Source organism: Tupaia chinensis, unplaced genomic scaffold (genome assembly GCF_000334495.1).
Source record: "Tupaia chinensis unplaced genomic scaffold, TupChi_1.0 Scaffold000286_1, whole genome shotgun sequence".
Taxonomy (NCBI): Eukaryota; Metazoa; Chordata; class Mammalia; order Scandentia; family Tupaiidae; genus Tupaia; species Tupaia belangeri.
The window spans coordinates 40,050-54,780 of record NW_006159770.1 but is presented as its reverse complement, the minus strand read 5'-3'; the positions used below and the strand labels follow the sequence as shown (position 1 = coordinate 54,780).

General features: G+C 48.4%; 1 protein-coding gene, 1 long non-coding RNA gene and 1 pseudogene across 2 annotated transcripts in view; 1 reads left to right on the top strand and 2 right to left on the bottom strand.

Moving 5' to 3' along the window:
* The window catches only part of LOC102474665 (uncharacterized), a 92,004-nt gene that overhangs the window by 72,170 nt on the left and 5,103 nt on the right, over window positions 1-14,731 (bottom strand). The window contains exons 6-11 of the mRNA XM_027772578.1: window positions 11,778-11,962; window positions 10,523-11,619; window positions 7,740-7,823; window positions 7,200-7,465; window positions 5,189-5,240; window positions 4,941-5,082 (exon numbers count right to left, since the gene is read on the bottom strand). Coding sequence (XP_027628379.1) covers window positions 4,941-5,082; window positions 5,189-5,240; window positions 7,200-7,465; window positions 7,740-7,823; window positions 10,523-11,619; window positions 11,778-11,962 — 1,826 coding nt within the window. The remainder of the gene's footprint in view (window positions 1-4,940; window positions 5,083-5,188; window positions 5,241-7,199; window positions 7,466-7,739; window positions 7,824-10,522; window positions 11,620-11,777; window positions 11,963-14,731) is intronic.
* Window positions 10,457-12,080, top strand: LOC102492139 (ADP-ribosylation factor 1-like; annotated as a pseudogene).
* Window positions 14,189-14,731, bottom strand: part of LOC102492553 (uncharacterized) — a 1,844-nt gene continuing 1,301 nt past the window's right edge. The window contains exon 3 of the long non-coding RNA XR_001370492.2: window positions 14,189-14,612. This is a non-coding gene — a long non-coding RNA (uncharacterized LOC102492553). The remainder of the gene's footprint in view (window positions 14,613-14,731) is intronic.

Sequence of the window (14,731 nt, the reverse complement as noted above, 5' to 3'; positions counted from 1 at the left end):
TGTGTGTGTGCCCCAAATCCCAAGAGCAGAATGGAGGAGAAGGGATTACAGCATGGCCATCTGTCTGGGAGAATGATTTCTTTCTTTCTTCCTTTCTTTTTTTTTTGGGGGGGGGGAGACATTTTTGCTATAGGGCTTGTGTGCTCGTCAAAATGACAGAGAGAGAGAGACAGAGAGACGGAAAGCGAGAAATTGCCCCCCGGGGGGATGGCCATGCCACAATCCCTTCTCCTCCATTCTCCTCTCAGGATCTTGGGCACACATGCACATGTGCCCTGCGTGAGTTTAAGCCACCAGGCCTGGGACTTGAACCATGGTCAACTACATGGGAGTCCAGCGACATAGCCATTATGCCAACTGCTTGTCACTGGGGGAAAAATTTCTCCCTTTCTGTCTCTCTATCTCTCTCTGCACATGCCCTATAGCAAAAATCTCTCTCTCTTAAAAAATTTTTTTTCTACAATTTCACAAGTGTTTACATTTCTGACACTCTACATTCTTTTCTGAAATTCAGGTTTTTACCTGACCCATGATCACTTGCTTCCAAAACTTAACGTTTCTTATAGATCAAAGGTTCTAGTAGTAAGTTCTCTCAACATTTTAAAAAGGAATTGTTTTATTTAACTTTGTTTATTTATTTATTTAAATTTGACGAGAGAGAGAAAGTGAGAAAGCAAGCCACCAGGTCCAGGACTTGAACCACAGTTGGCCATGTGGGAGTCTAGCAAGCTCAACCATGTCCCCTGCCAGTCTCCTTGTAACTTTCATTTGCCTGATAAAGGTATAATTTTATCTATATTATTCAAACACATTTAACCGGGCTGTAAAATTTTAGTTCTAAATAATTTATTTTAGCAGTTTAAAAATGTCAATCCATTGATTTCTCCTTCCCATAGTTTCTAATGCAAAGTGTGCTGTCATTCTTATTGTCTTCCCTTTATTTATAATGTGAGTTCACATGTACAGGTACCAAGGTTTAGGACTTCAACATACTTTTTTTGAACAAATAACTTAACCCACACCACCACCCATAGTTCTGTCCAACTATAAGGCCTCTGTTAATGCCCTAGGGAATGATATGAGTTGCCTAACTATCTGGTCAAAGTCCTCATGGTTGATTATAAAGAAAATTATCTGGCTAGTGTAAGTTTTTCTTTATCTGCTAATCTGCTGTGATAAAAGAACCAAAAAGAAAGAAGGAAAATCTTAGCTTTAAGTTTAAACTAATCCTTATTTTGTACACTGGCATGAGATTCTCGACTCTGAAGATTCTCCAACCCAATATTCCCTAAAGTGCAGCCACATGCTGAGTGCATTTCCCACGTCTGTCATTTGGAGGGTGGTGACACAGACCACCTCCTATGGTCTCACTTTGTGCCTGAGTCCATGCAGCCTACTGTCAGAAAACCTACCATCACTTAGTACTATTCATCTATGTCATCTTTTTCTAGAGTAAGATCACCCATCTAGGGAACCAGCAGTTAGCGTAATGGCTATGTCGCTGGACTCCCACGTAGTCGACCGCGGTTTGTGTCCCGGATCCGGTGGCTTAAAACTCACGCCAGGCGCGTATGCGTGCGTGCCCAAGATCCCGAGAGGAGAATGGAGGAGAAGGGATTGCGGCATGGCCATCCGCCCTGGGGGGTGATTTCTCACTTTCTGTCTCTCTGTCTCTCTCTGGCGAGCGCATGTGCCCTATAGGGAAAAAAAAATCGCTCCAAAAAAAAAAAAAAAGATCACCCATCTATGCCATCTCTGTCTATGTCTATTCCATCCCAAAAAAGCACCCGCACTGCGTACAGTTCCATCCATGAGTGGTTCATTCTGTTCATCTCTGAGAGGCCATTCCCATGTTCCCAGGCCCGGTGGCTCCCAACCACTGAATTATAGGTGTCCTTATCTCAGGTCATCCACAGCACATCATACGGCTCTGTCCTCATTTCCCCACTGACTCACAAGTACCTGGATCCCTTGGCCTGAGCATAAATCATGAGCTATTCCATTTAGACAAGTCAGGGTTAGAGACAGCCACGCCCTAATGTTGACCACTGTGAATGAATATCCATCTTGGCAGGAAAGGTACCTGGAGTCACTTAAAAATCTCTCCTGGAGGGCCAGCAAATTGGTTGAGGCACTGGATTCCCACATGACTGACCATGGTTTGAGTCCCGGACCTGGCAGCTTGAAAAATCCCAACAAATAAATAGATAAATAAATGAATGAATGTAATTTTAGAAAAAATGCAGAAATTATTAACATTTTCAAAGACTTAAATGCTGCAGGGATGCTGGTCCCTGTCATACCACCATTTAATTCGATTACATGAATTCTGAAAAATCTAGACAGATTGTAGTAAGTGATCCTGGACCACTCCCAAAATAACAATATTTCCCTCCAAATATGGTTACCATGGTGATAGATATTGATAGACATATATTTGGATCTATTTATTAGATACAATTTTTATGAGCCTGTTGATCTTATCAATGTTGGTATTTGCAAAACTCATAAGAAAGTGTGGTCAGACTACGGTTCAAGTCCTGGGCCCAGTGGCTTAAATTCATGCTGGGCACATGTGCGTGCATGCCCAGGATCCCAAGAGGAAAATGGAGGAGAAGGGATTGCGGCGTGGCCATCCCCCCTGGGGGATGATTTCTCACTTTTGGTCTCTCTGTCTCTCTGGAGAGCGCACGCACCTCTCCAAATTTTTTTTTAATTTTATAATTTATTTCTATAGGGGGCTGGTGTTGTATTGCAGAGGTTATGTGTATGAAGGAGTTGGATCTCACATGGCTGTTCAAATTGTGGCCCTGGTAGCTTGAAATGCCAGGTGCATGTGTGTGCAATACCACGATGGAGAAAGGAGGGGCAGGGATGGCAGCATGACTAGGCCCCATTGGGGGATGATTTTTTTAAAACAATTTTATAGCTTGATTTTTGTTTTACTTTCAAAATACTTTGTTGATATGTTCTTGTTTCTTTCTTTCTTTTTCTTTTTTTAAAATTATACCTCACATAGATGTACAACAACTAAGTAAGGAGTGATTTCTTTTTTTAATAATTTAGTTTATGTTATTTTAATTTCTTTTATAAATTCAATCACTCTACGTCACTTAGCTTGTAAAGTGAGTGATCTCTCTCTCTCTCTCTATGTTTTCCACTCATGACAGAGTGTGTGCACATGTAATAGAATAAGAGAGAGAAACACCCACCACAGGGGTTAGTCATGCCATGATCCCGAAGTCTTCCAGTCTAGCAGGATCCTGGTGTATTTTAAGGTTAATCACACCAGGGACTAAAGCTGTGGTTGGCATGTGGCTTCCAACTTCACTGTACAGTGCTCTACTAACAGTGTCACAGAGACTGGGCTGAATTAAAGACTTAAATGTAAGACTTAAAACTACGAGTTAGTAGAAGAAAATAGAAGAAATGCTTCAGGACATTGATCTGTGCAAATATTTTAAAGATAAAATCTCAGATGCACATGAAAGAAAAGCCACAGTAGACAAATGTGATAACATCAAAGTAAAAGGCTTCTGCACAGCAAAGGAAACAATCAACAGAGTAAAGAGACAACCTGCAGAATGGGGGAGAATATCTGCTTTACATCTGGCGAGAGACTAATAACCAAAATATACAGGGCACTCGAGCAACTCAACAGCAAACAAACAACTAACCTGATTAAAGAAAAGGCCAAAATCTTTAGATTTTTGGCCTACTGAACTGTGAGATAACAAATTTCTGCTATTTAAGAAAAAGGTAGGAAGATATTGATCTGAACAGGAAGTTCTAAGAAGAAAACCATACAAATGGCCTAAACGTATACGAAAAAATGTTCAACCACACTAATCAGAGAAATGCAATTTAAAATCACAAAAGAAGCATCACCTCACCTTAGTTAGAATGGCTATTATCAGAAGAAACAAAGAATAACAAACTCTGGTAAGCATGGGAAGAAAGGAGATCTCTTGTGTACTGGCTGCTGGGTCCAAGACTCAAACCCCGGTCAACTATGTGAGAGTCCAGCACCTTAACCACTATGCCACCTGCTGGCGCCCTTTTGTGCACTATTAGTGAGAGAGTAAGTTGGCATAGCCGCTATAAAGAACAGTACCGAAGTTTCTCAAAAAGTTAAACATAGAACTACCTTATGAGTCAGATACGCCACTACTGACGTATACCCAAAGGGGAAGAGATCAGTACGTCCAAGAGTACGTCCAATAGGCACTCTCGGATTTATAGCCAAGATATGGGATCAACCTAAGTGTCTAAATTTATGAATATTTTACTGTTTTCATGCTCATTTAATGATTTTGTCATTGAATCTAATGATATAATTCAGCCAGAAAAATAATAAAACAATAAACTCAAAAATAGAGAAAGAAAAAAAGATGGGGGCATAAGTATTGAAAAATTATACACATGTGAACACAAACATGCACACCGTCATACACAGACATATACATGTATGAGTACTCAGAGTTCAGCTAAAGTATATTTAGAATCATATCCTATAAATAAAGAGAATAAATGAAACCTTGCTCTAACTTAACAAAATAGCTGAAGTTATTTCAAATTAGTCACTTACAGTCTATGTATAAAAGAGTAATTCTATTTAAGATGAGTTAAACAGCCCTATACCCCCCTCCCCCAAAACACTCAGTGGTGAGGCACAATGCTAGTCTTATCTAAAATAAAACGGTAAAAATAAATAAAATAAAATAGTAAATATGTATTTAAAATAAATAATTACAGAAATGTATGTGATTGAAAAATCAGTAGTTATTGGGAGGAGCCAGGCAGTGGTGCAGTGATAAGATGAGAAGCTCTGTAAGGCGGGCTTTCATGCGAAAGCCTGGGTTCACGTGCAAAGACCTCCCTGAGGTCTAGGTATTTTTCAGAGCCTCTAAGGCACTTGAGATTTGTTTCCAAGGCTCTACCACTCTGCGTGGGGCACAGCTCTCTCCTGCACCTCCCGGTTTTCTCTGGCTGTGCTGAGTTTCAAACAGCAGTGCCTGAGAACCACCAGGAAGACGCCAGCCGTGCCCATCTGGATGAGATTCTCCACTGTGTAGTCCTGGGCTAAGAGGTGACAGAGGTCAGGGCACATCAGCCTCACCCCAGGACCCCAGGATGTCTCCCCAGGACACCTACCTCCCTTGGCAGGACTTGGACTCTGTGCCCAGACCCATTGCTGAGAATTTCTCCCACTCCCCAGTCTTGGCGTCTGACAGCTGCTCCTGAGAACCAACGACAACCAGAACAGTGGGGAGGGGTGGGCGAGGCGTTGAAGAGACCACACCTACATTCTCCTGGGGCGCTGGATTGCTAGGTAGCTCCCCTTCTCATATATACCTGCCACGTAGTTCCGTAATAAAGTCTGTCTCTGCTGTGGTACAGGTGCGCGCGCGTGCACGCACACACACACAACGTATATTCATAGCTCTACATATGTTTGTATCTATTAGGTCGTCGGGGAAGTCACGACTTATTTTTCTGTTTTCCTATGCAAAAATGCATCGTGACTTTCCTAAAGCCCTAATAACTGTAGTTATTTACACAGCATCTATGTGAATAATATACATGTGTATTTGAAGTGAGAAAGCAGTATACAACTTAGAAATAAACTAATGAAACTTTCATCTTCTTGTGGTTAATATAATTTTTATGAGCAAATCAGGAAAGAGCAATTGAAAAACATCTGAAAGAGAGGATGCGAAGTAAGTTCATAGGAACTGAAATTAACATTCCCCAAACAACAGTTTTCTTATATATAGTTAGTTACTTTTAGAAGATATGAAGGAATCAAAAACTTTATTTATAAATTATGAAAGTAACAGAACAAGTCTTTGTTTTAGAGAGATTTTTTGCTACAGGGCATGTGAACTCACCAGAGAGAGAGAGAGACAGAGAGCACGAAATCACCCCCAGGGGGATGGGCACACTGCGATCTCCTCTCCATTCTGCTCTCGGAATTTGGGGCATGCATGCACCTGCACCTGGCGTGAGTTTCAAACTGCCGGGTCTGGGACTGGGACAATGGTTGGCCATGTGGGAGTCCAACACCTTAACCACCTGTTGGCCTCAACAGAACAATTCTTAAAAGTAGCAATCGGTGTTCACAGTTTTTATGAATAAACCTTCAAACTCTTCTGAAGTCAATGAATAGGATTCAATTTTAAACATCTTGAAGAAGACAATATTAATAAGTTATTCTTATAAAGTGCCCAAATTTAATCTAGTCATAATTAAAACAAGAGTAGAATTACTTGTTTAATTTATTTTTTAAAGAATTAAAAAATATTATTTATTATTTCTGTTTAATTTGATCAGAGAGATAGAGGGAGAGAGAGGGAAAGTGAGAAAGTAAGCCACCAGGTCTGGGACTTGAATTGTGGTGGGTCACGTGGGAGCCCAGTGCCTTAACCACCACGCCTTCTGCCAGCCCCAGAATGACTTGTTTTAAATCATAAATTCGCATAATGAGTTGTAAACTCACACAGATAAGCACTGCGTGAAAATGTCAGGAGCGGAGTGAGGGCCACCAGTACAGGCCGTGATGGGTTGCCCCGGGCCCTGCTCCTTCAGTGAGCAGGTGCGGCCCTCCTGAGTCCCAGGTGTGCCCAGACCGCGATGGAGGATGCCGGACGAGCGCAGGAGGGGCTTTGGTGGGTCACATGGATGGGCCTGGATGCTCGCGTTTAGGCTAGTGTCCAGGTGGGCCTGGGCACCCAGAGATTCTCATTCTGAGATGAAGACATTGCAGTGAGCAGGTGGGGCCTCAGGCCTCACGCCTCCTCTGAGGCTCACATGTCTGACCCCCACTCCTCCCCTCGCTGGAAGGCGCCATCTACCTCCCAGGCTCCTGGGCTGCACCTCCCTGCGGGCCACCCCACCCCGTTTCTTACTGTCCCAGAGCTCTCCTGGACAAGCCCTGAGCTGACCCTCTAGGCTCAGAGAGGGTGTGGTCAGAGGCCCCTCACCGGACACCGTGGACTCAGGGGTCACCGGGCTGTGACAACAGGTGGGGAAGCTGCTACGTGAACGGAAGCATCTGTAGGTCCCCCTGTGGGCCGAGATCACAGGACCATGGAGAAAGCAGCCTGGTCCTCTGGAGCTCGGAACTTTGATCTAAAACGTGGCGTGTGTGGGGGTGATGGCTGCCCCCTGAGGGAAGGAAAATGCTGAAGGGCCCGTACCATGATTGTCATGGAGAACTCCGCCTTGTCCCCAGGATCCAGGGAAGCTTGTGTCTCTGGGCTTCCCTCCTTATCCAGACGGTACTCCCGGGCCTCCAGGCTCCCCTGACACCAGATGGTCACGGGTCTCCCCAGGGTGACCACAGAGCCTGGCTCAGCCCAGATGGTGGGTCTGGGGAGGGTCCCTGGAGGGAAATGAGAGGCTGGTCCCAGGACACCCCCCTCAGATCCCAGCTCCCAGCCCAGGCCCTCCAGTCGTCCCCCCTCTCAGCCCAGAACTGCTGTGTCCATCCCCAGCTACCCAGGGGTGGCCCCTTGTCCCCAGGAGGAGGAGGGACCTGGGACCCAGGACACACTCACCTACCTGCCCTCAGGTGAGGCCCAGACCCAGCCCTGGAAGAGAGACCCTGTGAGAGGTTCACCCTGGAGTTGAGCAGGTCCTGCCTCCCCTGAGCCTCCTGGGCCCCTGGGGCTCCGCAGGTGCGGGTGTGGGGGGGGCCCTCCCAGAACAGGGTCTCCCCCGCCCCTCCTCCATCTCACCAAGGCAGAGCAGAGCCGTGAGGGTGGGGGTCATGGCGTCTCCCCCACTGGTCCTGGCTGTGCAGACGGAGGAGACCAGGGTTCCTGGCAGGACAGACAGACACACAGGGTGTGGGCACTCGGAGGCTAGGCCCTCCCCGTCAAGGGGCTGTCACATCATGAGCCCCAGGAAGGGGAACTGGCTGTCCCAAGGGACCTGGCTCTGGTTTCCCCAGGGCTGGGGCTCGGTTGGGCCCCAAGCTCTCTGCAGACATTTCAGACAGAAGCTGGGGCTCCCCTGACCATGGCTACCTTCTGCCTGATCCACCCTCATCTCACTGAGAGCCGGGAAGCGGCTCCAATAGACCTGGCACCTTCCTTAGTTGGTCCTATAGTGAGGGTGACCGAGGGCTGCTCCCCCTCTCAGAGCCTGCCGGGGTCCCCTGCACCCCTTCAGCCATCTACCAGCCCAGGCTGTGGTCCTCAGCAGGGACAGTCTCAGCCAGCCCCGGGTGCTCAGGAGGTGCAGGCTCAGAGTGCCCAGATGACTCAGGACCAGGGACACAAGGACCTCTGACTGCAGATCCTGGTGAGCTGCCTCGTGGCCAAGGGCATGAAGGGGACACAGGGAAGGAGGGAGGGTGTGACTTCTCCTGGCCCTGGAGCGTGGGTTTCATTTCTACTAAAAAGTCCCCTGGAGCTTCCCTTTTCCTTTTAACCCCAGCATCCATCCCCTCCTCCCACACTGCCTGGAGTTGCCTCTGCCTCCTCCCACACTGTTAGAGTCACCTCTGCCTCCTCACACACTGCCTGGGGTGGCCTCTGCCTCCTCACTCACCTCCTCACGCACTCCCTGGGGTGGCCTCTGCCTCCTCACTCCCCTCCGATATCATATAAGGTGTATATGTGGGTGTGCTCATAATCCCAAGTGGAGAATGGAGAAAAAAGACCTGATGAGTGGCTCATCTCTCACTTTCCCTCTCACTGTCGGCCTCTGCCTCCTCACTCACCTCCTCACTCACTGCCTGGGGTGGCCTCTGCCTCCTCACTCACCTCCTCACTCACTCCCTGGGGTGGCCTCTGCCTCCTCACTCACCTCCTCACACACTGCCTGGGGTGGCCTCTGCCTCCTCACTCACCTCCGCACGCACTCCCTGGGGTGGCCCCTGCCTCCTCACACACTCCCTGGGGTGGCCTCTGCCTCCTCACACACTCTGGACCTTTTGTCTAAGATCAAGTGCAAATATCCAAGGAATTCAAATAATTCAATAAAAAAAACAAACCAAACCAAACAAAGGAAAACACTTGAAAAATGGGGAGCGGACCTGAGCAGCCACTTCTCCAAAGAAGACACACAAATGGCCAACAGGGTTATAAAAGATTCAGGCTAAAGGCTTTGTCTCCATGTGTGGAGACGGTAATTTTATTTATTCTGATTTGATTGGTTTTCTTTCTTTCTTTTAAAAAATGATTGAATTTTATTTATTATTATTATTTTTTAATTTGCTATAGGGCACATGCACTCACGAGAGAGACAGAGAAAGCAAGCTGCCAGGTCCGGGCCTTGAACTGTGGTTGGCCACATGGGAGACCAATACCTCAATACCTCAATCACCACTCCTCTTGTGGGCTCCTATTGATCGATTTTTTAAAGAGAGATTTTTGCTGTAGGGCATGTGCACTCACCAGAGAGGCAAAGACAGACAGAAAGCGAGAAATCACCCTCCGGGGGCGGGGAGGGTGGCCACACCACAATCCCTTCTTAATTCTCCTCTTGGGAACTTTGGCTTGCACACGCATGCACCCGGTGTGAGTTTTAAGCCTCCGGGTTTGGGACTCAAACCACAGTTGACTCTGTGGGAGTCCAGCAACATAACTATCTGCTGGTCCCTTTATTGATCTTTGAAAATCAGAGATTTCCGTGTAAGTTCCTGTGAGAAATCTTCCTATGCCTTTCCCATGTTATAGTTTCATCAAGTTTCGGTAGCAGTTTTGTCCTTGCTTGATACAATGTGTTTGGCTGTATTTCATCTTTTTGTATTCTCAGGAAAAGTCTGTGTAAGTTTTCCCTGTGTGTGTGTGTGTGTGTGTGTGTGTGTGTGTATTTCATGAATGGATAAGTGTTTGGAAGAAATCAGTAATGAAACTTCCTGAACTGAAGAAATACTTGATGAGAGTCCATGTACTTAATGTATGTAAGAGTCAAGGCCTGCTTGCAGCCAGGTCCCACGTGGACAGCTGCATTGTTTCAATTCCGGCTCTGATCACTTGAGAAATATGTTGGGTGTATGTGTGCACATACTCAGGTATCCCCCAAGAGGTGCACATACTCAGGTACCCCCAGGAGGAGAGAGAAGTGGAGGAGAGATGGTGGTGTGAGCATTCCCTATGGAAGGTGCTGTCTTCTCTCCTCTCTGTACCTCTGTCTGTCTCTGGTGAGTACATGCACCCTCTAGGGAAAAAAAATTTTTTTAATCAATGCTTATGTCCATTTTATACATTATATATGTATGAATTTTAAAAATGTTATCTATGTTTTCCAATAATACTGACATAAAATGATTCATAATGTTCTGCTCATATCTCTTCAAAGTGTGCGCAGGGTCTGTAGTGATGCCCCCTATTTCACTCCTATATTGGAGATGTGGCTGCCATCTCGTGGAAGTGAAACCAACGCCTGCCTTGGAGCAGTGCTGCTGAGGTCTCTCTGACCAGTGTCACTCCGCCCTTCTACAAGCATGGGGAATATCTTCGCAAACCTCTTCAAGGGCCTTTTTGGGCCAAAAAGAAATGTGCATCCTCACGGGCGGCCTGGATGCTGCAGGGAAGACGGTTCTGCATAGACTGAAGCTCATCCTCACGGGCGGCCTGAATGCTGCAGGGAAGACGGTTCTGCATAGACTGAAGCTCATCCTCACGGGCGGCCTGGATGCTGCAGGGAAGACGGTTCTGCATAGACTGAAGCTCATCCTCACGGGCGGCCTGGATGCTGCAGGGAAGACGGTTCTGCATAGACTGAAGCTCATCCTCACGGGCGGCCTGGATGCTGCAGGGAAGACGGTTCTGCATAGACTGAAGCTCATCCTCACGGGCGGCCTGGATGCTGCAGGGAAGACGGTTCTGCATAGACTGAAGCTCATCCTCACGGGCGGCCTGGATGCTGCAGGGAAGACGGTTCTGCATAGACTGAAGCTCATCCTCACGGGCGGCCTGGATGCTGCAGGGAAGACGGTTCTGCATAGACTGAAGCTCATCCTCACGGGCGGCCTGGATGCTGCAGGGAAGACGGTTCTGCATAGACTGAAGCTCATCCTCACGGGCGGCCTGGATGCTGCAGGGAAGACGGTTCTGCATAGACTGAAGCTCATCCTCACGGGCGGCCTGGATGCTGCAGGGAAGACGGTTCTGCATAGACTGAAGCTCATCCTCACGGGCGGCCTGGATGCTGCAGGGAAGACGGTTCTGCATAGACTGAAGCTCATCCTCACGGGCGGCCTGAATGCTGCAGGGAAGACGATTCTGCATAGACTGAAGCTCATCCTCGCGGGCGGCCTGGATGCTGCAGGGAAGACGGTTCTGCATAGACTGAAGCTCATCTTCACGGGCGGCCTGAATGCTGCAGGGAAGACGATTCTGCATAGACTGAAGCTCATCCTCGCGGGCGGCCTGGATGCTGCAGGGAAGACGGTTCTGCATAGACTGAAGCTCATCTTCACGGGCGGCCTGAATGCTGCAGGGAAGACGATTCTGCATAGACTGAAGCTCATCCTCGCGGGCGGCCTGGATGCTGCAGGGAAGACGGTTCTGCATAGACTGAAGCTCATCTTCACGGGCGGCCTGAATGCTGCAGGGAAGACGATTCTGCATAGACTGAAGCTCATCCTCGCGGGCGGCCTGGATGCTGCAGGGAAGACGGTTCTGCATAGACTGAAGCTGGGTGAGACCGTGACTACCACTCCCACCGCAGGTTTCAGTGTGGCGACTGTGGAGTACAGGAACATCAGCTTCACTGTGTGGGACGTGGGTGGCCAAGACAAGATCTGGCCTCTGTGGCACCACTATTTCCAGAACACACAAGGCTTGATCTTTGTGGTGGACAGCAGGGACAGAGAGCGTGTGAAGGAGGCCTGTGAGGAGCCCGTGAGGATGCTGGCCGAAGACGAGCTCAGGGATGCGTCCCCCTCATACTCGCCCGTAAGCAGGAACTCCCCAGTGCCACGGTTGTGGCCGAAATCACAGATAAGCTAGGGCTGCATTCTGCACCACAGGAACGCGTGCATTCAGGCCACCTGTGCCACCAGTGGGGACGGGCTCTACGAAGCACTGGACTGACTGTCCAATCAGCTGCGGAGCCAGAAGTGAAGAGCACGCTCCCTCTCCTCCCCTCTCACTCCTCCTCTTCGGCCTCCGCTTCACTCTCGGTGGCAAGCGTGGGACTCTGGAACTGAGTGCCAGAAGCTGTCTCCGTGGGCTTTGGCCACAGTGTGCATCGCCCCATGCTGTAAACGTGGCAGACGCAGCCTGCAGCCAGGTTTTCTACTTAATGTAAGTAGTTTTGTTCTCAATGAGGCAGTTTCTGGCACTCCTATGCAATATTACTCAGGGTTTTTTTTTGTTTTTTTTTTTTTTTTGTAAAAAGAAAAATCAGGTCACTGTTTAGTGCTGAGAAGGGATTTGGGCACTGGCGTGGCCTCCAGGAGTCTGTGTTAGAGCCCGAAGCACCTCCTGGCTTTAAATTTGTGTTGAGATCCATTTTGGTGGTTGTTTTTTAACCCAAACTCAGTGCATTTAAAAAATAGTTAAAATACAAGATATAGAGAACATTTGAACACCCAGAGTGGGGCTACGCCTAGTGTAGGTTTTGCAGCAATGGCCTGAAAACCAGCCCATCGGATCATCTGTCCCCCGTGGGAACGTGAGAGACAGTGACAAAACCGCGATCAATTCTGCACGGTCACAACAGAGCTCCCTGTGACTCCCTTGTCTTTGGGTCACCCTGCATGCCATAGCGTTGTGATTGTACCTGTACCCACAAGGTCACCTGGGGGCCAGGCTGGGAGGCCACAGCCATCCCGACCTTTCCCCCCAGGCTAGGCCCCAAGGCCCTAAGGAGGGGTCTATACAGCTGGCTGCAGCCAACTCAGGGGACACAGGGCCCTGGCCTTTCCCTTGGTCGACATGTGGCCACACGGGAGCCCCTGCTCTTCCCAGCGCTCACTTGCTCACTTGCTCAGACAACGTTGGCGGGATGTCGGGGTCTCAGGAGCAGGAGCAGGTGCAGGCCGGGAGGGCCTGTCCATTCTAAAACGAAGCCCCTCTGGAGAGCCTCCATCTCCATGTGTGAAGTAACATTCCCTCCTTCGGCCTGCAGGGGTCTGACTTGCCATTCAAAAATACGAAGTGTGCCTTTTTCTTTTGTATTTTGATAAAACATTGAAGAAGCTGGAGCTGTTAAGTTTAGCTAGGGTGAACCTCAGAGCTGGTTTATCTGGTGTCGTGCTCTCACTGCACAAGTACATTTTGTGTACTTGTTTTCAGTTTTCATTTTGACAGCCAGGCACTGTAATTATAGCTATTAGGATAAAGTCTTGGAGACCAGCAGGTGGCGTGGTGGTTAAAGCTCTGGACACTCCCACATGGCCGACCATGGTTCGAGTGCCAGACCTGGTGGCTTGCTTTCTCACTTTCTCTATGTCTCTCTCTGGTCACATTAAAATAAATAAATGAATAAATAAAATGAAATAAGTGATTCTTTTAAAAAAGAATAAAATATTATAACTTTAAAAAATTTATCTAATTTTATTTATTACTGTCATTTTTAATTTGACCTGAGAGATAGAAAGAGAAAAAGGGAAAGTGAAAAAACAAGTCACCAGCTCCGGGACTCAAACCCCAGTCAGCCACGTGGGAGTCCAGTGCCTCAACCACCACGCCACCTGCCAGCCCCCAAATCTCATAGCTATTAAAACAAAAAAAAGGAAATGCGTGCCTCCCCTCTTTTTCCCTTTGCCATTGTGCCTAGAATTTACAAATGTCATAAACTCTTTTAAGAATGGGTTTTCTTGACATTGTTGGTTTTCTTCTGTCTTGTGTCTGTCCTCACCAGCAGTACTGCCGCCATTGTTATTCTCTTGCTACACCGTCACTAGAATAATCGGCTCCTGGTTTCCTAAACTGGCTACCCGGGACCAGAGCTGCAGTGGTAATGCCCTGCTCCAGAGGATCAGGATCCCACGTGGCAATGCAGCCCGAGTCCCCTGCGGGACAGGACACCCAGCACGCGTGTGAGTGCCCAGGGTCTGGCAGCTGGAGGATCGGAAAAAGGGGATCACGGCGTGATGACATCTTGGGGAAGGTGCTCAGCACTCTCTCTCTCGTGTATGTAATGATTTTCTTTTCTATTATATTTTTGCGATTTTATTTTCCCAGTCCATAGGTTTGATAGGTAATATTTACAGTATCTTCCCATCTAAAATCGTCTCTACCTCCTGCTTTATTTTCTTATTCACGGCGGCGATTGCTGAGAAGTCTGCGGCCTCCTTTCCCAAGTGCAGGCGTATTGGTATCTCTGACAGCAGAGTCGGGTGACTCCTGAAGTTCCCAGCATCTCCTGGGGCCTCTGCGAGGTGCCCGGACTGGCTGCGTTCACTAGTCAGTGTCCCTGAGGCAGCTCCTGCCCTCCCCGGATCCCTGAGCCTCCCTCCCTGGAGTGTGGGTTGAGTCCTGGGCCTCCCCGGATCCCTGAGCCTCCCTCCCTGGAGTGTGGGTTGAGTCCTGCCTGGGCTAGGTCATGGCCAGGGTAGTGTATATGCCGGACGGAGCGAGGGGCTTCCCTTCCTGGGATGGAGGTTCGAGCCGTCCAGCTGACCAAATCCGGGGGACTTCAGACGCCATCTGGAGAGAGGGAAAGCACGAGGGATGGTTCATGCGTGGGGTGAGGAGCCCGGGAGTCTGGGGCAGGACACACCTGACTGCATCTGCCCGTCCTCTCCTGCTTGTGGTCCTTCGTGGCC